This window comes from Sapajus apella, unplaced genomic scaffold (genome assembly GCF_009761245.1).
Source record: "Sapajus apella isolate SASKATOON/1434 unplaced genomic scaffold, GSC_monkey_1.0 scaffold3, whole genome shotgun sequence".
In the NCBI taxonomy this organism is placed as follows: domain Eukaryota; kingdom Metazoa; phylum Chordata; class Mammalia; order Primates; family Cebidae; genus Sapajus; species Sapajus apella.
In genome coordinates this window covers 60994101-61019454 of record NW_022436943.1, presented here as the reverse complement: position 1 = coordinate 61019454, position 25354 = coordinate 60994101, and the positions used below count along the sequence as shown (strand labels likewise).

The 25354-nt window shown below is 42.5% G+C and overlaps 1 protein-coding gene across 3 annotated transcripts in view; it reads left to right on the top strand.

The window, feature by feature from the left end:
* FAM135B (family with sequence similarity 135 member B) overlaps positions 1–25354 on the top strand; it is a 350423-nt gene that overhangs the window by 310552 nt on the left and 14517 nt on the right. For all 3 annotated transcript variants that reach the window (XM_032254400.1, XM_032254381.1, XM_032254390.1), the window contains 7 exons: positions 3193–3347; positions 11090–13115; positions 15266–15432; positions 18537–18628; positions 21225–21322; positions 22661–22812; positions 25014–25124. In XM_032254400.1, the coding sequence (XP_032110291.1) occupies positions 3193–3347; positions 11090–13115; positions 15266–15432; positions 18537–18628; positions 21225–21322; positions 22661–22812; positions 25014–25124 (2801 nt within the window). The remainder of the gene's footprint in view (positions 1–3192; positions 3348–11089; positions 13116–15265; positions 15433–18536; positions 18629–21224; positions 21323–22660; positions 22813–25013; positions 25125–25354) is intronic.

Here is a 25354-nt window from a genome sequence, read left to right as displayed (position 1 = left end):
TAATACATTCCCACATATGCACCCATGCACACACCCAGCGACACTCATATGCACACTCATGCACACTTCTGTATGTACAAACACATATGTGTCCATGAAAACACATATGCACATGCATATACACCCTGGAAAACATATGTACACACATGCCACACCCATATCCACACACCTGCACACACCACACATGTAAACAAACCTACTCAGTCACAAACTCCCTGCCTGGTCAGAATGATCATTCTCAAACACAGATGAGGTTGTGGCCCTTCCTGGCCTGCTGGTCTTCACTGTTTCCTCATTGCCCACATAGAGTCTAGACTCAAAAAAGGTGCTCAGGGCCTTCCTGCAGCCCCAGCCTCCCTGTGCTGCCTCCTCTGAACTGCTCTTGCAGGGTTTCCTGGTTCCCTGCATACGCCATGTTGATTAATTGTATTCATGTAACAAGTGCTTTTAGTCAAAATACTGTTCATCATATAGGAGGCCTTGCCTAAGGCACTTGGGATACATCACTTCAGTGAGCAAAGCAGCATGTGTCAGAAGACAGGTGCTAACCACTTAGCATTGCGAATCAGTAAGTTATGCAGTATGACAGAAGGTGACAGGCATTCTCAAATCACAGAGCAGGGTAAGTGGACATCACAACTGCCTTTGGCTGGGCTGACTCAGGTGGATTGCGGTGTTTCCTAACTGTGATCTTTGCCCTGGAGGAGAGAGTATCCCTGCATGGAACACTTCTCCCTGACTTGCTTCAGTCAATTACCACCTGCTAATTTCTGTTACCGGGATCTGTTTTTGTCAGTGTTCCCCAGAGAGACAAACCCATAGGATATAAATGGAGAGTGAGAAGTGAGAAGGAATATGTTAGGACAATTGATTCACTTTATTGTGGAGACCAAGAAATCCCACGATGGGCCTTCTGCCAGCTGGAGGACCAAGGGAGCTGGTAGCATGGCTCAGGCCAGGCTTGAATTCCTCAGAACCAGGGAAGCTGATGGTGGCCAAAGGCCTGGGAGCCCCTGGAGTCCAGTGGGTGCAGAGGGGGCTGTTGAGAGTCCCAGAGTCCCAGAGATGGAAAATCTAGAGTTCTGACAGCAGGGAAAGAGCATTCCAGATCCAAGAGAGAATGAGAGATGAATTTGTCTTTCCTCTGCTTTTTGTTCCATCCAGGACCCAGCTAATTGGATGGTGCCACCCACATTAAGGGTAGATCTTCCCCACTCAGTCCCACAATTTGCATGCCAGTCTCCTCTGGAGACACCCTCACAGACACACCCGGGGCAGCCCAGTCATTCTAATCCATGCCAAACCACCTGGGTTTCCCTTTCAGCAGAAGCATTGAGAATAATCCATGCAATGTTGGGGAATGTTTAGTGCTTTACCAGCTATATGGGGAACACATAATCCAATCAAGGTGACATCTAAAATCAACCATCACAAATCCACCCCTTGCCACCTTGGTACCCATTTGCATTTCTTAAACCATATTTAATCTTCAAATAAAGACAGTAAGAGTGTCATAGTTACATCTAGCATGACACAACTATCCTGCAACTTCCTCTTGACAGTCACATCGCACTGGCCATGCCTCAGGTTTAAGGAGGCCAGGGAAGCTTCTCCCAGGAGGCCTGCCTAGCACAACCTTTCACTTGCCTGTGGTTGGGCTAAGAGGTCATGCACAGGATGTTGGCCTAGAGCCAGACCCTTCAGATTCCTCCAATCAGAGCAAGGCACTGATTCCTAGTTACCCTTTAGCATTTTCAGTCTGTTTTCGACACTTGCTAGACATTGTTTTAGGTGCTTGGTCACATTCACGATAGCCCTATGCTCAAGAAGCTGCATTTTCCTAGATCACAGCCTGCATAACATAACTTAGACCTAACTCTCCCACACCTGTCCTGCTATATTGTAATTATTTGCTTAATTACTTTTTTTTTCATGACTGTTAGCTTATTAGACCTAAAATCAAGCTGCAATCCTCTAGGTATACTTCCTAGCCTGTGCACACCATCCTAAGTCCTCTGGTATTCAACATATTTTCTAATAAATAAAAAGCTGGACCAGAAGTTTCAGATTCAGAGGGTGGTAAAAAGTGCAGAATTGACTGCAACAAAATTCCATTTAAACACTCAGGTAAGAATATTGAAAGAGTTAAATATTCTGAGAATTCCATTTAAACACTCAGGTAAGAATATTTAAAGAGTTAAATATACTGAGAAGGATATTTAAAGAGTTAAATATTCCAAGAAGGATAGATAAGGAGGTATATATTCAGAGAAGGATATTTAAAGGAGTAAATTTTCCAATAAGGATATTTAAAGAGTTAAATATTCTGAATATTCACAGTTATGAAGCTGTAGCAGCCTTCAGGGCTTTGAGGAAGAAAAAATAACTCTTCTCCTCTATTTTGGTGAGTGAAGATCGAATTGAAAAATGAGAAGGAAACAAAATACACATATTTAATATGCATATTATGGATATGTATAGGAAATCGTAGTTAATATGTAAATTCAGTGTGTATATTATATGAAATATAGATATGTAAATATTATATATGTCTATAGTTTTATCTTCATTGCATCTGTTACTGAGGAAGCTGGGTTTGAGGAGCTGCTTTGAGTCTGTGCAGCATTTCACAGCTGTGAAGGTCTTCGACAGGCAGCTGGTCTACAAGGCTAGAGAGTACGAAGTGGGCTGGCTGCTCGAACAAGAGTGACAGACAGGAACTGGCTCTGCAAGCTCAAGCCTTCTCCAAAAGTCACAGACTCTGGGAGGTTTTAATTCAAACATGCCAAAATATGACCAGATCCTAAGAGGTCTAAGAAGTAAAAAAAAAAAAAAAAAAGTAAAGGATATATAGATTTACACTTTGTCCCCAAAAATACTAATTCAGGATTTCTAGTCATTTAAGAACTCAGCTTGCTTTTATTATATTCCACTAAAATGGTCTATGATAAATACCCTTGTGTTTGCACTAACCCTACAATTCACGTCCTCTAATCTCAACGCCTCAGCCAGTTCCAAAGCAAAGCAGTCTACTGCTCTGGGGGCTGAGTATAGGTGGGTGGAAGAAAGGGAGAGTGTTGGGCAGAGTGGCTGAGAATTTTCCCAGTGTTTTTCTGGGATTAGGAAGAGGGGGCAACAGTTTGAAAACCTTTGCCTCTTCCCTGGATGTTCACCCTACCATGTGCTCCCCAGGATACAGATGCACAGCCAGCTGTCCCTGGACATCCGGAACTCGGAGTACCTCACCAGCATGCCCCCGCTGCCCGCAGAGTGCCTGGACATTGATGGCGATTGGAACACCCTGCCGGTCATCTTTGAGGACAGATACGTGGACTGCCCTGCGACAGGTTTGTCTGTTGTATGTTGGAAAGACTCAGGAATAACGCTGTCCAGTGGGTTTCCGACAGTGGCCCAGTTTGTTTATGTCCCAGCAGAGTGAGACCAAATTAATGAAGGAATTTGTCAGTTCGTAGAGAGGAAACAAGGTAATGGTTTGAAATGAAGTTATTTCCGTGAAATCGACTAACATATCTAACAAATAACAGTGAAAAACTTCCTCCTTGACTCCTTCTGGAGTGGAATTTTATGTAGTGCTTCAGCATTTTCACCTGCAAAATAGGAACTGCAGCCTGTCCACCCCCACACCAAAGTGACATGAGAGTCAGATGAAGATCCTTTCTTGTCTCAAATGTGCCATTCAAATAAATGCCATTTCCAGGTGAACTTTGAAGGCATCGGGCCATCTGGGCCACTGTCGGTGTGGAGTTGGCACATTCTCCCCTTGTCTGCCTGGGTGTTTCTTCCCCATGTATTTCAATTTCCCCCCATACTCTACAGCTTTGCCCGTTAGGTGAATTGGTGTGTTTGCATCATCGTGATCTGAGAGAGTGTGGGTGTGTGTGAGTGCGCCCTGAGATGGGATAGAGTCTTGTCCAGAGCTGAGTCCTGCAGTGAGACGGTGTCTTGTCCGGGCTGATTTGTTGTCCTGAGCCACCAGGAAAGGACAAAGTATGGAAGCACTCAGTGAGCTACCGTATTTCTGATTGATTGTGAACTACACAGGTTGGCAGGAGGTGCTCCTTACAATTTCACTTTGCAGACACTTATTCTTTGACCTAACCCACCATCACTACAACTGCTATCACTCATTGAGTCACCAAATACTGGGAAAATTATTATTATTATTATTTTGAGACAGGGTCTTGCTCTGTTGCCCAGGCTGGAGTACAATGGCATGATCTTGGGTCACCGAAACCTTCCCCTCCCGACTTCAAGCGATCCTCCTGCCTCAGCCTTCTGAATAGCTGGGATTACAGGCATGTGCCACCATGCCTGGCTAATTTTGTATTTTTAGTAGAGACGGAGTTTCTCCATGTTGGTCAGGCTGGTCTCGAACTCCTGATCTCAAGTGATCCACCTGTCTCGGCCTACAAAAATGCTGGGATTACAGGCGTGAGCCACCATGCCTGGCCTATTTGTTTTTATTAATTATTCTTAATTAATAAAAATACAGATTTACTTCAGAGTTAAATATTAGAAGTGTTTTAGGTCTTTATTTAGAAGTTTAATGGTGTTTTTGGGATCAGAAATATGCCATAGGAACTTAACTCTTGCTTATAGCAATTAGCCTATATTAAAACTGGTTCTAATGCATCCTTTTAATTGTGTTATAGGTCAATGTTTCCAGCAACCTATTGATGATGTTAAATGAGGACTTACTCTATATAGATTAATAGATGAATGATTCATTTCAGGAAGAAATGATAACATGTTTGTGTATATGTATCCAGAGTGCAATCTGTTTTGCTGATGTCACACAGCGTTTGTTAATGGACTGACAGGTCAAGTGGGAGTGCCCTGGGCATGAGGTCAACATTTGTTTCTTGTCCTGCCCCACGGCCCTGCTCCTTGAAACTCAGCAAGCTAAATAGTCCCGTGCTCCCTTCGAGGATCAGAAAAACATCAGGCCCTATGCTGGAGGTTTTAGGTGCTTTATCTCTTTAATCCTATAAACAATCTCGCAAGCTCTATGCCACAGAGAAAATCTCAGGCACTAAGTAAAAGAATTTATTAGAGATCACAAGGCTTATTAAAGGCAACATCCAAAGCCAACTCGGTCTGATTCCAAAGTCCATGCTCTGCATTGCTGTCTGTGCAAGGAGTTTTAAATCATTATGTTTAGGTGCCCATCATTTGAGCAATGCTTTAAAATGGCCAAATTTCAAAGATTCTGCAACCTGAGACTTGTAGAATATTTTAAAAATCCAAGTGACTTCCAAGGGCAGGGCAACCTTGCAAACATATGGTTATTTGGTTCTCAGTTATAACCTGACATCTAGTGTCCACACAGTGTATAGCAGTTACAAAGTGTACAGGCCAGAGACAGCCTAAAAACAACTGGTGGAAACAAGTTTAAAACATGACACTGAGACTTTTTCTTCTGTGGGGTGTGTGTGTGCATGCCCATATGTGTGTTTGCATATATATGTATGTGTATGTATGCATATGTAGGTATGCATGTATATTTATAGGTTAGTGCATCTTCATTAGAGTTATATGATTTAACTGCAGAGAATCTGAACTGTTGGAGAAGAAATTTAAATTAATCACCCGCTATCCGAACCTCTAGTGTTATCGTTATTAGGTTTGGTTGCAGATTGTCTTTCAGGCTTTCTTTTTCTGCACATAGTAACTTATATTCTTGTGAATATAAATCTCAGTCCCTCAACTCACAGGTGCAGTTATATCACATATCTCTATTTTTTTTTAACTTACATTTTATTTAATTGTACTTTAGGTTCTGGGGTACATGTGCAGATCTGGCAGGATTGTTGCATAGGTACATACATGGCTGCCTCCATCCCCCCGTCACCTACATCTGGCATTTCTCCCCATATGATCCCTCCCCGACCTCCTCACCCCACTGCTGTCCCTCCCTTGGCCTCCCCCAAAAGACCCCACTGTGTGATGCTCCCCTCCCTGTGTCCATGTGTTCTCATTGTTCCACATCTGCCTATGAGTGATAACATACAGTGTTTGATTTTCTGTTCTTGTGTCAGTTTTCTGAGAATGATGGTTCCAGCTTCATCCATGTCCCTACAAAGGACACAAACTCATCGTTTTTTGTGGCTTCATAGTATTCCATGGTATATATGTGCCACATTTTTTTGTCCAGTCTATAATTGGTGAGCATTTGGGTTGGTTTCAGGTCTTTGTTTGTCCAAACATATTAGTTTCCTCTAAGCCATTGGTTGTCCACATTTATGTTGTGAACCCCCAAAATCTGAGATATATCCCAGTTAATTTAGAAAGTTTATTTTTCCAAGGTCGAGGACATGCACCTGTGACAGCCTTAAGAGGTCCTGACCGCATGTGCCCAAGGTGGTCAGGACACAGTTTGGTTTCATGCATTTTAGGGAGACGTGAGATAGCAATCAAGTTATGTTTAAAATGAACATTGGTTCAGTCAGGAAAGGCAGACAATTGGAAGCGGGGAAGGGGCTTCCAGGTCATAGGTAGATAAGAGACAGAGGGTTGCATTCTTTTGAGTATCTGATTAGCCCCTCCAAAGGAGGTAATCAGATATGCATTTATCTCAGTGAGCAGAGGGGTGACTTTAAACAGAATGGGAGGCAGGTTTACCTTAAGCAGTTCCAAGCTTGGCTTTTCCCTTTAGCTTAGTGATTTTGGGGGTCCAGGATATATTCCTTTTACAATGTCGTATTTTAGGACCAGCCTCTCCTTGCAGCTTCTGTGTTAAGCTTGAGGCTGGGACCGTGGCACAGCACAGATATACTCATCTTCCTAGAAGAACAAAAGCAGTCACTCTCAGAGGTGAGAAGCTCACCACCAGGCTTCTCTCCATGGACATTGGACCTGAGCCTTCTCAATCCCCCAGACTCCTTTTACAGAAATATCTGTACCCCCACTCCAAACTAGAAGCTTTTCTTGAACTCCTCGATCGCTTACAGAGCATTTTGGTGATTCTTTAACCCCAGATCAAAAGCATGAGTGATAAAGAATTAATTTCTCTTCCCTCAAGAGCCCAGTTACCTTAATATTTATGCCTTGCCATGATGTTATCAGATACAATTATGTTCCATTCTTCCAGTGTAAGGAAAAAAGGGAAATAAAAGATTTCCATTTCTATGTTAAAATAATAGCATTTGCTGGGAACTGTGGCTCACACCTGTAGTCCCAGCTTCTCGGGAGGCTGAGGTGGGAGGTTTGCTTGAGCCCAGGAGTTGGAGGCTACAGTGAGCTATGACTGTGCCTCCTGTCACTGCACTTCAGCCTGAGTGTCAGAGTGAGACCCTGTCTCTTAAAGGAAAAGAACAACTAACAAAAACCATGATAGCATTTGTTCATGGTCTGTGACAGAATCATGGTGTATTAGTGTTTTCACACTGCTGATAAAGACATACCCGAAACTGGGTCATTTATAAAGAAAAAGAGGTTTAATGGCCTCTCAGTTCCTTGTGGCTGAGAAGGCCTCACAATCATGGTGGAAGTTGAACGGTACATCTCATCATGGCTGTAGGCAAGGAGAGAATGAGAACCAAGCAAAAGGGCTTTCCCTTTATAAAGCCATCAGTCCTCCTGAGACTTACTCACTAGCATGAGAACAGATCGATCGGGGAAGCCGCCCCCGTGATTCAATTATGTCCCACCAGGTCCTCCCCACAACATATGGGAATTACAGGAGCTATAATTCAAGATAAGATTTGGGGTGGGGACACAGCCAAACCATATCACGTGGCCTAAACGTGTGTCATGCATCAGGCACTCTGCAAGTTCTGTCTGTGTCTGTGCTCCCCCACACTCATGTCATGTCTCTCTGTCCCAAGACAACTGGGAGATTTGCCTAAAGCCTGAAGAGTTGACCAGATTGTCTGGTGTTGAGTCTTCCCCCTAACAATTAGTAACTGTGTAAAATTGGGCAAAAGGGGTTGTAATTTTTCCTCCATAGGATTGCCGTGACCAGTGGATTGATCAGTCTCTGAAATACTTAAAAGAGCAACTGGCACAAAGGCATTCTGCATGCATGTTAGCTAACACTTTTCATTAGTATCTGACTCTAAATCCATTCTTTCAATTAGATCCTTTGCTACTCTCATTTTTCTAGAATTACAAGAGTGAAACCAGTTATTTGCTATTTTGGAAACTTACTTTCTGCACTCCTTGTTTTCTGTCTTGTCTGTGATGAATCTGATAAATGTTTTCTTTTTTTAATTCCAAGAATCTATGACCTGTTACCTGTGATATAAAGACCAGATGACTCATTTATACAAGGTGTTCAAGTTCATCTATGGCATGGGTTCTCTCTGTCTGGCTTCATACCCCCAGCACCTCACTCTTGTTCTATCCAGGTGGAGATGAGCCAATACCCAAGCAAAGTGTGCCCTCAGCCTCCCAGGCCTTTGCCCACACCATTCTCTGTGCCTGGCATGGTTCATTCTCTCCTTTTTGAAGAAGCTCATTTCATATTCCCCAGCAGTCCCATTCTTTTATTGTTTTGAATACTTTTTAAGACACATTTTAGGTTCCCAGTGAAGGAAAATGAAGAGGAAGATACAGAGATTTCCTGCATACCTCCTGCCGCCACACCTGCATAGCCTTCTTCATCATTAACATCTCCCACCTGAGTGGTGCCTTTGTTACAGCAGATGAATATCACCCAAAGTCCCTAGTTTGCATCATTCTTCGTGTTGCACATTCTATGGGTTTGGGCAGATGTATAATGAGTGACACGCATCCACTCTTATAGTATCATACACAGTAGTTCACTGCTCTGAAAATCCTCTGTGCTCAGTATATTCATCCTTCCTTCTCCCCAGTGCCTGGCAACCACTGATCTTTTTACTGTATTCATAGTTTTGCCATAGTCCATGTTATTTTGGCGGAAGAGATAGCTATATCTGTGTATGTTTCCCAATATTTTGTAAATCCCTTAAAGGCAGAGACTGGTTCACTGTTATGACTAGTACTCACTTTCCCTCTTCCTAAGCCACTGCCTGGGATAGGGACTTTTTACACAGAATATGTCAAAGTACTGTTTATGGTACTAAATGATATTGAAGCAACTGTTTTTCAAACCAGTGCAAACAATAATGAACACACCATATTTGTTTTGCTGGGTTTCTGTTCTATTGTCAATTTATTATCTATGTACTAGCTATGATGCTAGCTTTGGGGCTGCAGAGATTCATACAACACAAACTCTTCTCTCCAGAGTTGACAACAGATGCACAAAAAGATCACAGTATGGCAATAGGATGCATCACACTGTGTGTTTGTAGAAGAGAGGCTTGGAATTTGTTAGAGAATGTCTAACTTGCTGTAGGCTATGGGAAGGGTCTCCTAGAGAGAGGGAAATTTGTTCAGTCTTTCAAGATGTGAAGAATGTGTCCTGTTAAGGAAGAGATCCATTATTTCCTTGCTGCAATCATAAACTTCATTCAAAAGCATCACATCTTAATGCTTCCTGCAGTCTTTAAGTAGTGCCTGGGTTTACTTCATGATCACATTCAATAGTGATTGCATTGATTTAACTTCTACTAAGATGACGTGGAGGATTCAAAATTTTAAAGAAAATAATAATCCAGTTCTTTTTTTTTTTTGTTTGGTGTGTATGTAAATTGAATAACATGTCAGATGACTATTTCTTGAGAGCCATGGTACAGACAGACATGGGAGGTTATTGTTTTTGTCTAGTCACGAATTCTTAAAAGGGAGGGAGAGAGGCAGAGAGAGAGAGAGAAAGAGGGAGAGAGAAGGAAGGAAAGAAGAGATAAGAGATTTAGAAGAGATTGAGAGAGATAATGGCTTACCTAAGAAAAACTAGGAAAAAGGTGGTCTTTGGCTCCTCACCATCTGATTATGAAGATCACAATGATTCTGGGAGCTTTCCTGTGGTCTGAATGCCACTAAGGATAGTTTATCCTAATAGAACTCAAGCTTGGCAGTATTTTTCTGAGGAAAGTAGAAATCTGCCTTCCCCAGGTGTAACATCATCTTGTATCATGACTCTACTATGATTTATAACTATAGAGCATTAAGTTTACTTTGAATCTTTCCATTGCAGAGTTGAGGAAAGTGACCTCCAATAGGGTAAGAGCTTGTTTAAGTTCCATAGTTGTCCAAGGTCTCACAGCTGGTAAATGGCAATGTCGGAATTGAAAATCAGACTTTTACGGCTATAAAGCTCTCTTTTACTCTGTAAATATTGCACATAAGATGGAGAAATGCTTTAATATTTACAAGGGGAGATTATTATACGTACTTTGATAAAAGGATGACAAGTGTTTTGTTTGTGTAGTGCAGTTTTAACACTAGCTATCCAGAGGTCAAACTTCGCTAGGGCACAATCCCTGATGAACTTGACCTTTAAATACCAGACACCAGCTCAGGGCTTCCCAGGCCATGCATATTCTGAACAACTGGCTACAAATTGTGGGTTTCCTTAACCCCTTCAGGTTCAATAATTTGTTAGAATGACTCACAGAACTTAGGAAAACACCATACATACAATTGCATTTTTATTATAAAAGATACAAGTAACAGCCAATTAAAAAGGAGATCCACAGGATGAGGTCTGAGGAGTCTCACACATAAACCTTCTGTGTCCTTGGGACTAACCACCCTCCAGGCACACCAGTCTATATGTATCATCACCAGAGACACTCACCTAAGCCTCAGAATTCAGAATTTTTATTGGGGGTTCATTTTGACCAAAATCAATCCCCAGGCTACTCTTTCCCAGAAATCAGGCTGGTATTACTTGACTGAACATCTTAACTTTCTCATCACATGGTTGGTCTTTCTGGCATGGCCATCCTCTATCCTGAATTAACTTATTAACATAAAGTGTTTAGGGATTCATCATGAGTCCCTGGTTAGCATAAACTATCAAGACCCCACATATAACAAAGACACTCTTACCATTTGAGAAATTCTAAGAATTTAGAGAGTATCTCTTAGGAATTAGGAATGAAAAAAAGCCAAATTCTTTGGTATACAGTTAGACATTTGGATGACTTGTAAACATAGATTCTTATACTATAATTTTCTTTCTTTTTTTTTTTTGTAGGGCATAACTTGAGTGTTTATCCTAATTTTGATGTTCCAGTGACAAGTCCTACAATAATGAATCTAAAAGAGAAAGAAGATAACTGTATGGTAAATAGCAGTTTATCTTTTAGGGAAGACCTTGGCCTGTCTACCATAAAACCATCCCAAGTGGATTCTGATGAAGAAGTTATCAGGTGTCCAGAGCCGGCTGAGAACGCGGCCACACAAAATCATACAGATGTGTGCTCTGACTCTCAGGTGTATATGACAATTGGTGAATTTCAAAGCAAAGCAGGTATGCCTGAAGATGAATGTTGGACTAGCCAAACATCTGATGCTGGGACATATCCCATGGCAGATGTGGACACTTCTAGAAGGAGTCCAGGCCCAGAGGATGGACAGGCCCCAGTGCTGACCTACATTGATATACAATCTAGCAATAAGAACCCCTCCAGAGCTGAACCTTCGATGGCCTTCAATGCTCAGCACGAGAGTAGGACCTCTAGAGACAAGCATAGATTAGACAGGACTGGGCTAAGCAAAGTGGTAGCAGGTGGAAGCCACCAAAACGCCATCTCGTCAGACAAAACAACTCTCCATGAATTAAATACTCTTGGAAGGGGAGCAGACCACGAGGGGAAGGTGCTGCTGCTAGGCTTGAAGCTCATCCCCTCTGATCCCTGTGATCCACTAAGTTCTACACTGAGGGAGCCCTTAGATGTTAGGTCCTCCCTAAAGGACTCTCACACAGAAGAGCAGGAAGAACTCTCTGTGCTCTCCGGGGTCATCAAGAGATCTTCATCCATCATATCTGATTCAGGCATCGAGAGTGAGCCAAGCTCCGTCGCCTGGTCAGAGGCCCGAAGCAGGGCCCTGGAGTTGCCCAGTGATCGGGAAGTCTTGCACCCGTTTGTTCGAAGACATGCCCTCCACCGGAACTCCCTAGAGGGTGGACACACAGAAAGTAACACGAGTCTGCCAAGTGGCATCCAGGCTTCTCTTACCTCTATTAGCTCTTTACCTTTTGAGGAGGATGAGCGGGAGTTGGCACTCACTAAGTTAACCAAGTCCGTATCTGCTCCCCACATCAGCAGCCCAGAGGAAGCAGCTGAGGATATAGTGACCAAGCAGCAAGACAGAGGTTTTGCTGAACCTTCAGATATGCACAGCAGGAGCCAAGGTTCCCCTGGACCTTGCTCTCAACTTTGTGGTGACTCTGGAACACAGGATGCTGGAGTGGACCATCCCCTGGTGGAGATAGTTTTAGATGCTGACAACGAGCAGAGCCCAGGATACATAGACATCCCCAAAGGGAAAGGGAAGCAGTTTGATGCTCAAGGAGACTGTCTTCTTGATGGCAGGACTGAGAACACTCCAGGTATTGAAACCAAAGGTCTTAATTTAAAAATACCACGTGTCATAGCACTTGAAACCCCCAGGACCAGATCTCTTCATAGAACACTAATGGAAACCCCAAAGGGCAAGCCTAAAGACTTGAAAGTGGGTCAGACAGCTCTTTCTAACAGTGGCATCTCAGAGACTGAGGGTATCTCCCAGCATAAGTTGCCAGAATTGAGCTATACATCAGTTGCTGATGCCATCAACTTGAACTCAACAGGCCAGCGAAGCCAAAGTGGTTCACCTTGCGTTATGGATAACACAGCATTTGATAGAGGAGTGAATGCCTTCCCGGAGGTTGAACATAAAGCAGGCACTGTGTGCCCCACTGTGACCCATTCCGTTCATTCCCAGGTTTTGAAAAACCAAGAGCTGAAGGCAGGCACTTCCATCATGGGGTCCCACCTGACCTCTGCAGAGACCTTCACTCTGGACAACCTGAAGGCTGTGGAGGTTGTTAACTTATCTGTGTCTTGCACTGCCACGTGTCTCCCTTTCTCTTCTGTGCCCAAGGAGACCCCTGCCAGGGCTGGATTCTCCTCCAAACAGACCCTGTTTCCCATCACTCATCAGCCTTTGGGATCCTTTGGAGTTGTTTCTACACATTCCAGCACGCTGGATGAGGAAGTCCGGGAAAGGATGTTTAGGTAGGCTGGCTAATAGGCTTATCTTTCCCACAACAGTCTTTTAGATTTTTCTACATATTTCTCCATTTCATGCATACTGTTTCAAAATTTAGATATGTGTCATTATCTGATTTAAATAAGGTAATATATATCATAGCATAGATAATATGTCATATCATATATATTTAATTCATATCATATGAATTAAGAATGCAGGATACTGTAAGGAAGTAAAAATGATCAATAGGTCTACCTCTAAATGTAACCACCATGTATATTCTTCTGCAATTTTTATGTGAATCTATATCTATTTATGCTTTTTATATAAAAATAAGATCATTCTGTGCAAATGCAATTGTAAATGTTTAAGTTAATAACATCTTATAAATATCTTTTTATGTTTATAAATCTATGTTTGTATCATAAAATCATTTTAATGATTACACAATATTCTCTTACATGAATATACCATGATTTATTAACCAAATCCTTTACAAACAAACCTTTAAATTTCATTTTTTTTTTTTTTTTGAAATGGAGTCTCACTTGTCACCAGGCTGGAGTGCAGTTGCACAATTTCAGCTCACTGCATCCTCTGCCTCCAGGGTTCAAGCGATTCTCCTGCCTCAGCCTCCTGAGTAGCTGGGACTACAGGTGTGTGCCACCATGCTCAGCTAATTTTTGTATTTTTAGGAGAGACGGGATGTCACCATGTTGGCCAGGATGGTCTCGAACTCCTGACCTGGTGATCTGCCTGCCTCTGCCTCCCAAAGTGCTGGGATTACAGGCATGAGCCACCACACCCAGCCAATTTTGTTCAATTTTTATTATGAATATCATAACTCTCTTATGAATAACATTGTTCCTCGACCTTTGCACGTTTTGAAAGGGGAATTCTTTAAGAGCCTTGGGGAATACAATTCCTCATCAAATTTGACCCCTTAAGCACCCTTTACCATTGTGTGGCTTTTAAGTTTACCTTTGCAGTGCCAGAATTCATTTCATCATCCTCTTGTAGAGTTTGCATTCATATTGCTTCCCCATCTATAAACTATCTGATTAGGTATATAATAGAATCATTTTATCAAAACATACCACCTTATTTACCTTTTTTCAAAATGCTAAAGAGTTACTTATTAGTGGTGTCTCCAAAAGAAATTTCCACAGGCAGGCAAACATTAGGTCTTTTGTTTGTTAAAGAATATAAACCCCTATCATATGGTACTTGTTAATTCAACGAGTACATAGTAGACATAGCAGATGCTGTCCAATGCCTGCCTGGCCAGGGATTTCCTGGCTTTTATTGTACCTGCAGTCTAGTGGAGAGACAGACACATGAGAGAAGGAAATGAGGGCAGTGACTGGGTAAATGTGATGTTTCATATGTGCGTGGTGGAGCCAGAAAGAAAAGCACCTAATTTGACTGGGGGAAGTGGGTGTTAATAGGGATGGAGTTCAAGCAAAGCTTCCTAGATAAGCTGACACCTGCTCTGAGAAAAAAAATGTAAGATACGTTGAGGATGAAGTTGAGGCTAATAACAAGAGATACTAAGTGTCAAAGTTGAGATTCTGACCTTGGCAGTCTGACTCCTGAGTCCAGTCCCTTAAGCATCGTCTTGCCAGGTAACAAAAGTATGTCACAGGCAAATGAGAAAGGCATCTCAGGCATACAGGCCCTCATGCACCAAGGGGTTGAAGTAAGCGAAGTCATGTAGTTCATGCAGGAAATTATAAGAAATGTGATCTTTGTGGAGGCTGGGAGTGGTAAGGAGTGATACTGGAGAAGCAGGAGAAGGCCAAGCCATGGTGGGCCTGGGCATCAATCAAATCAAGAAGCTTTCACTGTTTAAAGATTGCATGGGGCCTTGGAGCTGGGTAGAATCTTTGGTGTCTTGTCACTCTGCCTCCGGTCCAATGCAGGAATCACATAAGAATCTGGAGAACCAAAACCCATAGAGGCTTTGGTTTTCATAGAGTACTTTCCTGCCTTCTTGTTCAGAGACAGCAAAGCTTCAGTCACTAGCCTCTCCCCTGGGGTCTCAGGTCAGCATTTGCCACTCAGCAGATACTTAGCCTGTGGGTGCTCAGCCCTCCTGCATACCAGCCCAGCTCATTTCCTGTTCAACATGAAATACACAGCTTGGCTTGTGATTAACTAGTGTATTCTCCAGTTTTTATCAGGCCAAAGAAAAATTTAAAAAAGAACTGAAGATTGAAGGATTTCTGTACAGCGACTTAACTGTACTAGCTTCTGATATACCGTATTTCCCACCAGAGGAAGAAGAAGAAAATTTGGAAGATGGAATTCACCTGGTTGTCTGTGTCCATGGTCTGGATGGTGAGTTCTAAAGCCAGTTTTCTCTTCACAATTCTGTAATATATACAATTGATAGTATTTATGCATTTAAACTAATAAATGAGGTATTCATTCAACAAAATGTTCAATTAGCAACTGTGGAATGACAGTAATTATGAAGAGTCTAAGGAAATGGCATGGCCTTGCTCTTAAAGAAAATATCTCGGGCCAGGCACGGTGGCTCATGCCTGTAATCCCAGACTTTGGGAGGCTGAGGCGGGCGGATCATGAGGTCAAGAGATTGAGACCATGGTGAAACCCTGTCTCTACTAAAAAATACAAAAATTAGCTGGACGTGGTGGCATGTGCCTGTGGTCCCAGCTACTCAGGAGGCTGAGGCAGGAGAATTGCTTGAACCCGGGAGGTGGAGGTTACAGTGAGCTGAGATTGCGCTACTGCACTCCAGCCTGGCGCCTGGTGTCAGAGCAAGACTCTGTCTCAAAAAACAAAAAAACAAAAAAAAAAAAAAAAAGAAAAGAAAAAAAAAAAATCCCCTCTGTCAAAAAAAATCTTAAGTTAATAAAATACATTAATGAATGAATATAGTGAAGGAGCGAATGGAATAAATCACTACATAAATAAATGGTACAAAGGATTAATACAATGAGTGTACAAAGTAAAAAGAGAAATGGAGTGAATTAATGGATGAAATGAATGTATTATGGGAAATTAATATATTAATGAAATGCATGAATATAGTAATTTGAATGTGTGAATTCATGGAGTTCATGAGTCTACACAATGGTCTGAATAAAGGAAGAAATGGTGAGGAGTGAATATATGTATTCATTTTGAGGAACTCAGGTTAGTGGCCTAAACTATTTTGCCACCTATTTTTATTTACCTCCCACATATAGGATACCTTTTATATACCAGCGACTTTACTAGGTTCTGGGACTTGCAGGAACAAAAAAGAAAACTTTCTTACTCCTCAGCTCAATGTCATACATGACCAGCCTGTGTCTCTCACATATATGACACTAAAGTGAGATAAGACTCTCAATATCTTTGTTAAAATAAGAAATCTGATCAGGCTATAGGCAAATTTTTCCATCATGCATGTGAAAGATGAGGAATGTTATAAAGACAGAGCAGCTTCACCCATTTTGTACCATCAGAAAATGGAGCCATGGATTACATTATCAACTGGGCAACAAGTCATGGAAACCACAAGGGATACCAAGCACAGTGTGCTTTGGAAGATCCCTTCTCTAGTTCCAGGTGCATATGTCTAAACTCTGCAGAATTTTCAGGATCCACTTGTTCAAATTCAATTTCCAAGGGCTTATTTGTATGAACAGAGAGCCAAGCACATTGATAACAGTTTTTAATATTTACATAGTTCTTCATGTTGTACAAAAAACTCAAGATTTTTATTCTTATAGATGTTCTCAGTTTATTAATAACATCTTATTAAGTCATATTTTCTGAGAAAATTTTAGTTGCAGAAAGTTCACTTTCCCTCAGTAGCTGAAGGAGAGAGGGCCATTTCCACCCCTTACTGAACACTTTATACTGAATAGAAACATTTGCAGCTCTTTTTTTTTTTTTTTTTTTTTTTTTTTGCTAAGGCAGGCCCTGGCATATCATTAGGGAACTTTAAACTATAGAAACAGTGGGACCAAACAGCCTAAGTTTGCTGACAAAAATGAGAGGGAATGAATAAAAATTAACTTCGTAACACAAAATGCACAGATTTCCTTAAAAAATAAAATATGACCAGCCAGGCGCGGTGGCTCACGCCTGTAATCCCAGCACTTTGGGAGACCAAGGCAGGCAAGATCACTAGGTCAGGAGATTAAGACCATCCTGGCTAACACGGTGAAACCCGGACTCTACTAAAAATACAAAAACTTAGCTGAATGTGGTGGTGGGCACCTGCAGTCCCAGCTACTTGGGAGGATGAGGCAAGAAAATCATTTGAACCCAGGGGGGTGAAGGTTGCAGTGAGCTGTGATCACACTACTGCACTCCAGCTTGGGCAACAGAGTGAGACTCTGTCTCAAAAAAAATAAATATAACCATTTTGTGACTGTGATCCTGCAAGTTTGGGCATGTGCTCTGACAGGCCACTGACATGGGTGGCATTTGGGCATATCTGAGTCATCCTTAAGCATTAGGGATACCCCCAAACACCTAGAGTTCCCCCAATTCCATGTGGTGCTTTCACCCTCCTTTGAATCATTGGATGGTTTCATAAAGAATGATATTTTCACTCACAGTTTACCAGCTATTTTGAAACTATGACCTGTGAGGTATATTTACATGGCATAGTAGGTAATTTATATACCCAAATAACCAGCTTCTGACTTTCAACTCTACAGGGAACTTTTAAGAAATAGGACAAAAATGTATTAAGTTGTAATTGAACTCCTGCAACCAGCATTAAATTTATGCCTCACTATACTTGCATATAAACTTTATTCTGTTGTAGTAAAATCATGTTTTCACATGATTTTTTATTGTGGGAATGCATTTCCTGTGTTCTTTGTGCCTTGACAGCCGTACATTCTTAACCCTTCATTCCCCTTCCCTGACGGCCACTGCTGTGCCTTCATGGAGCTAGCTCTGCCATGACTCTTGTTCCCAAGAGAGTCCTATTCTATTTAGATAACTGTGCTGTGACTGGCCTATTGGGAGAGGTTTGCAGATTACCTGTAAATAGTAGCACTGGATAGTCTTCTTCAGCAAGAACTGAAGACAGGGCTGGTAGGGGTCACATTGTGCCTCATTAGCCATTAGAAGGAACCACTTGCAAAATGGAATTTGCTGTGGAAGGAGGGGAGGTGGTGTACCTCCCACTGTTCCTGCATGCAGGGTGTTCACAAGCCACATGCTTATGGATCAGGGATAAGTCCATTGAGGTGGGGCTGCTAGAAAGGACCAAACTGTGCATGTGTGGGGCTGAGGGTTGGCAGGAAAGCTGGGGTTTCTAGTTGTTTTAGCTGTTTTTATTATCTGCTTAACCAAAAATGAGAAAACCTGATAGAAATGGGGGAAGAGGGAAAGAGAAAGAAATCCCTTGTGTGTCAACTTTTTATATGACTAATTACGGGTCTGGGGTGGGGGTAATCTGTCATTTTTAGGGAACAGTGCAGACCTCCGGCTGGTAAAGACCTTCATAGAACTGGGGCTCCCTGGAGGAAAACTGGACTTCCTAATGTCTGAAAAGAATCAGGTATGATGGTAAAAATATCAGAACTGGAACAACCCTGAATGCATGCTTCTATGAGCCTCCTAAATGTGCCATGATAATTTATGGACACACACAGATAAGAGGAGACCTTGAAAAGCAATGCTGGCCAGGCACTTGCATGGGTTGGAAAGAAAAGACTTACTGTTTTATTTTGGGAAGGTGAGGAAAGGGTAAGAAATGGGAACATGTGAATCAGTTGACTGGAGCCTTTGCCCTCACAAGGCATTAACGTGCGTGGCAAGTGAAAGCATCAATTATTTGGGTAATGGCTCACTTCCCAATTGTTAGCACTCAATTCTGCTGCCTCTACTTGGGCACCTGCTCTATGCAAAGTTGTGCACCATGCAGTACACAGAGGTACGGATGTGAGGGAGAGAGAAGAGAATGATGTTTTGAATCATCTGAGTACTCTGTACCTGTTTTCTCATTTCATCTTCATGGCAGTTCTATTACATGTTGATAACCACCATCTCCTCACAGGAGAGGGAATGGAGATTCTGGGAGTTAGGCAGGGTCCATATCAGTCTAGAGAAGAAGATAGCATATGTGATCTCCAGGAATATAATTCCTGTGTGCACCTAACTTTAATACGTGAACAAATCTGACCCAGTCCTAAGAGAGGATAGGCCAGGCACGGTGGCTCACAACTATAATCCCCCCACTTTGGGAAGTTGAGGCAGGCAAATCTCTTTAACCTAGGAGTTCAAAACCAGCCTGGGCAACAAAGTGAGACCCTTTTTCTACCAAAAAGAAAGAAAAATCAAAAGACCAATACAAAAATTAGCTTGATTTGATGGTACATGCCTATATTCCCAGCTACTTGGGAGGCTGAGGTGGGAGGATGACCTGAGCCCAAGGAGGTCAAGGCTGCAGTGAACTGTGATTGCACCCCTGCACATCAGCCTGGGTGAAAGAGTAAGACCCTGTCTAGAAAAAAAAAAAGAAAGAAAGAAAGGAAAAGAAGAGAGGATGGCCAGAGCATTCAGAGTAGGGAGCAGGGAAGTGGGTGAGCAGCACTTGCTAACTTTGTAATTTTGATTTGTGCTAGTGAGGTTTTCTTTTCAGGGAAGATAAGAATTGTTAGCAAGGGAGATCTGGTCAGGAAATAATCATTCCTTCCGGGTGTGCACATCCAGCAGCTTTCCTGACGTGACTTCATGGCTGCTGGGTTCAACCTGGAAATCTCAGGTCTTTAGAGCTGGGCCTTTACATAGTTCACTTCATTGCAGGTGTTGGGCACTTGGTATTGATTATGTTCCACTATGATTATTGTTATTACTTTTTGAAAGTCACCTCACCAGCAGATCCACTTGCAATATATATTAATACACTTTTAAATGCCTTGGTTGGGGAGTTCCTGATATTGCTTTTTCAACCTACTGTGATTTCCAAAGCATAGTTCATCACGGTCAACTCAGGCCTTATAATTATAGCCACTTGTTTAAATAATGCATAGGTTGAATTAATATTTTATAGATGAGGGAATAGGCTCTGAAAAGTCAGAGAAAAAAAGCCTCTCTCTTAAATAATTGTACCTAGTTTTTAACATGGCATAAGGAGGTGGCAGCACAATTCCCCTTTCATAAATAAGGAGACTGAGGTTTACATGGGAAACGACAGGTACATCCCGTAAGCAGAAAAGCATACGGTTCTTTCTTACTCCAGGAAGTCCAAGAGATTTAGCAGTATGCTTTATTCTCTCCAGTCTCAAAGCTCATTGGATGGCAGGTGACAGAGAGTCCCGAAGGCCTTCTCTTCTCTACTCCTATCCCCCAACATGTACTCCTTCATTCACCTGATGGATATTTGTGAGACATTCTGTTCACTTTTCCTAGCTCTTGGCAGCCCATGATGTTATAGGACAGCTCCACATATGAGGAACTTTTTAAACATTTTTGGATATCAGTCCCAAATCTATTTCTCTGTGACTCCAATTCATTGTTCTAAAAGTTAGTCCTTGAGGTATATAAACCAATCTAATGCATCTTCCTTGTTCCTGCCCTTCAAATATTCAAGGACCTGTGTGGCGTTCCACCCCTTCCTGGATTCCTCCTGGATCCTTCAACCATCCATCCTAAGATGTGGGTGGCTTTACGATCCTTCCCAAAGCTGACTGCCCTCCGGTCTTGGCCTTGTTGCATCCTCTAAAGGCTGTGCTGCAGAAAGGGCAGAGCCTTTCAAGTCAGGCCTGTCTTGGTGTGAATCCTGTGTCATGTGAGCTGAACAGGTGGCCTCCCCTCCCAGAGCCTCTTTCCTCCTCTGTGTTGTGGGGGCGGCAATCCCAGTGGCATGCTGAGATTCTGGGCAGCATGGTGGTGTGGCAGTTGGCACCACATGCATGCTATTTCAGTGTTAGCCACCCGCCAGCTGAGCAGTCCTCAGCATCTCCATGTTTCCTCCATAGACCCCCAGTCTGTGGGCCTTTTGTCCTGAAGTCACAGCTCATCCTCTAGCCCTAACGTCAGAGGTAGGCACACCCCCAGTAGGTACCACAGTGTTTAGTAGAAGACAGGCTGTGCTCAGAACCCAGCCTTTGCCACAGCCATACCCAGCAGCCTGTTCCTCTCTCTTCTTCCAGATGGACACATTTGCAGATTTTGATACCATGACGGATCGGTTATTGGATGAAATCATTCAACACATTCAGTTGTACAACCTCTCCATATCCCGAATTAGGTAAAAGGAAACCACAGGTAGTTAATGCTGGGGGAAGAGGGGGGACATTTTTGAGTGTTTGCTGTATAAAAGTGTGATGTGATGCCTTCTGTATACCGCTGAGCTAAGCTAACTTTTGACTTTTAACCTAAATTATTTTTAAAGCAGAAGTAAGTACCAGGTCTGTTGTATACATTCGTATGTCATCATTTATGTCACGGAGAATAAAAATTTTGTAGTTCTGTAGAAAGAGTTTTGGACTTTAAACAAAAATTCCTAGGTTTGAATTCTCGTTCTAACACTCACAAATTTGAATCTTGTTTCTACCATGTACCAGATCTATAGCCTTTTGCAAGGTTTCTAAATCTCTAAACTGCTGTTTCCTTATCTATTAAGCGGGACTAGCACTGAGATGATGTGGGAAAAGTGGAATGAGTTGCCTAGCTCAAAGGGCGGCTTTCAGTCAGGGCTACTTTTATTCACACGCTGTACCACATATTTCAGTGACTACAGGGCGGGTAAGCAGCTTGCATTTTTTGTGCATTCAAATATGTAGATGTAGCGCTAATCCCTTGATATGCATTATGCCATTTTGTCTTCAGATATAAAATAATACTTCTTTATTCCACAAATGAAGCCTATAGAGGTTAGGTTAAAAAAAGAGTAAAATAACACAAGCTAGGTAAGGCAGTTTCATAGGCTGACACTGATTTCTTTTCTTGACTGGTTTTCTGCTCATCATGAGTAGAAGTGGGGAGGTGTATAGCCTCTCATATAATAGGCTCTCAGTAAATAAGTATTTAACTTGAGAGTAATGATGCATTGAATCCTGGGCCTGTGAGTAGCAGTATGGCTGGAGCAGAGCCTGCAGGAGGGGGCCTAACAGCATACGCTGTGAGCCCGTGCTTCAACATACACAGCGGGTGAAGGAGAGAATGAATGGCATGTGAGGCCATCCAAAGTCACGCTGTAAATGACCTCCCAAGCAGGATAAGGACTTGAGACTTGATCCTATGAATGATCAGGAAATCTTAATGCTGAGAGGTACATTTCAGGAAGGACCTTCCCCTCCCCCAGGTGGAATAAGGGCAGGCTGCTCTAACAGCACGAAGCTGGTTGAAATGCTCACACTTCTCCCCTGACCCGACATAAAGCTCCCATTTATAAAGACCCTGTCTCAGGCTTCTCTCAACCAGGATTTGGAAACCTGATGATGAGTTGGCGGTCCCCGTTCTCTTTGCCAGTTCCCTAAATTCAGTGGGAGGTGGAGGACGCTGGCCCCTGATGCTTCCAGCACTGCACTCTTGGGCAGCAGCATTCACTGTCACACTCACGGGTCCCCTTTCTGTCTCTCCACAGCTTCATTGGCCATTCTCTTGGCAACATCATCATCCGATCGGTCCTCACACGGCCTCGGTTCCGGTATTACCTCAACAAACTCCACACGTTCCTGTCACTCTCTGGGCCTCACCTGGGAACCCTGTATAACAACAGCACCCTGGTTAGTACAGGTAAGGCTCTTCCAGGACTCATCATTCCTCAGAATTAATCCAGGACCTCTTTCACACGGAACCCTATCACTGTAAAGCCTCTTCCAAGGATGCCATGGAGGCAGGAGACCTGGCCTTAGAGGTGTGGCCCTTGTGTCTGTGGGCTGAGTGAGGTGAGACTAGATGTTTCCCAGGATCCTTTCTGCCTTCAAGTCTCTGCCAAAAAAAGGCAATGTCCTTGGGGTCCTGGTTGGAAAAGATTGACAAGGCATGGTATTGTGATGAAGAGAACAAGGACTCCGAATCATGCCACCTGCATGACAAGCCTGTAGTTTAGTCCTGACCAGGACACTTGAGAAAGACTCTGGCCTCGACATTTCATCTCTGTGCTCCTCAGTCTCCCTATTTGTACAGTGGAGATTATGTGTGTGTCTATATCTGTGTTTGTATACATGCACATATGTACCTACACACCATATATATGTATACATACATATAGCGTATACATGCTTGTGTACATATGTATATGTATGTACATATGTATATGTCAATATGAAATTGACTGGATCAGAGTTCTTTTCCTACATTTACATATGTATATGTGTACAAGCATGTATACGCTATATGTATGTATACACATATATGGTGTGTAGGTGCATATGTGCAGGTGTATATTACAGAATTGTTGAAGATTACACACAGGAAGGAAATGAGGTTAGCTAACATCTGTGGAAGGTCTAATATATCAGCAAGAGCCAGACAAAGAAGGGCCTCAAATGACTTGAGAAGATGTTAGACTTGTCCTGTAGACCTTACAGATCCCATTCATGAGATTTTGGCTGAGGAGGTGACATGGTTCTGTGTGTGGAAGCCCAAGGAGGGCGTTGGGTTTTATATGTAATAACAAATTTTTTATTAAATCATGGTCTTAACAATACCTCAGTAGTCCCTGATGGTGCAAACCCATCATATGGTATTAGGGTCACCCCTGATAAGCTTCCTTGCCTTTGCAGTCGTCCAGACCTCTGCCACTCTCCCCTGCCCCCTCCCAACACTTACACTGTTTCTTCATGACCTACTCAGTTTAATTTGCTTGCTTTTAAGTTATTTTAGGGCATACTTGTGAAAATGAGTTGTCTGACACATTGGCACATAACAAATGGAAGTCCTTTCCTCTCACTCTGTCTCTCCTCCCAAACCCAGCAAGCCATTCTTTGGACAGAAACAAATTTGTTAAACCGCATTTCCCCCCCACAGTTACAAAGTAATCTTGCAATATTATAAAATATTTTTAAAGAGAGACTTTACCGATAATTTCTCCAATCTAACATATCCAGAGTAATTTTATATATTTCATTCTACTTACATTTGCACACCCATATTGATGTAGCAGTCAGCGTAATATATGTACATACTGCAGCTTGCCTCTTTCCTTGTGTTTCTATCAGATTAATTTGCTTGCTGTGGTTACATAATCCTTATACTTGTCAATGTTAGTGTTTACCTAAGCATAGCTAAACAGACGAGTGTTTTTGGTTTTTGTTTGTTTTTTGAGATGGACCCTTGCTCTTGTTGCCCAGGCTGGAATGTAATGGCACAATCTCTGCTCACTGCAACCTCTGCCTCCCAGGTTCGAGCGATTCTTCTGCCTCAGCCTCCTGAGTAGCTGGGATTACAGATACCCACCACCATGCCTGGCTAATTTTTATTTTTTTTTTAGTAAAGACAAGGTTTCACCACGTTGGCCAGGCTGGTCTCGAACTCCTAACCTCAGGTGATACACGCGCCTTGGCCTCCCAAAGTGCTGGGATTATAGGCATGAACCACCAAAGTGGGCCAACAGATGAGTTTTGAAGTGAGATGTTTATTCCAGCTTCACAGTATCCTAAATGTATCTGTAAGGATCATTCTTATACACTTTTTACATTGAAAATCATTGCTCTAAGCTGCTTTTTCAGAAGGAGATTGACTGGATTGAAGATTATAAATAGTTCCTTACTCTGAAGCCTGTTATCATTTTTGCAGGATGATTTAAGTCCTTGTCCCAGTACACGAGAGGAAAAATGTACCTCTAACTTCCCAACTATTTGGTAGCATACCTACTTCTCTCTTATTTTCAAGTTAACTACAATTCACAGTTTAACATTTATCTCACCAAAATTCCATTCTACCTTTTGTTTTGTTTTATGTTTTTGATTTTTGTGTTATTTTTGTCTTCCTAGGCTTATGGCTCATGCAGAAACTGAAGAAATCTGGGTCTCTACTGCAGCTGACCTTCAGGGATAATGCTGATTTGCGCAAATGTTTCCTCTACCAGCTAAGCCAAAAAACAGGTCAGTGGTTTCCCCCGCCGCTGCAGATATGAGTTTGAGCTAGGGATTCAACTCCCAAGACACAAATGAGCTATAATGCTCCCTTGATTCACTCACAGAAGGGAACAGTCAGGAGGCCCAGCTCTCAGAGCCTCTTCAGCTCAATGGGAGGCCAACAGCTACCAGAAACTCAGCTCTTCTTGCCTATTGCCCATATGACATGTGAGAGATTGAGCCAAGGTGTGAGTAAG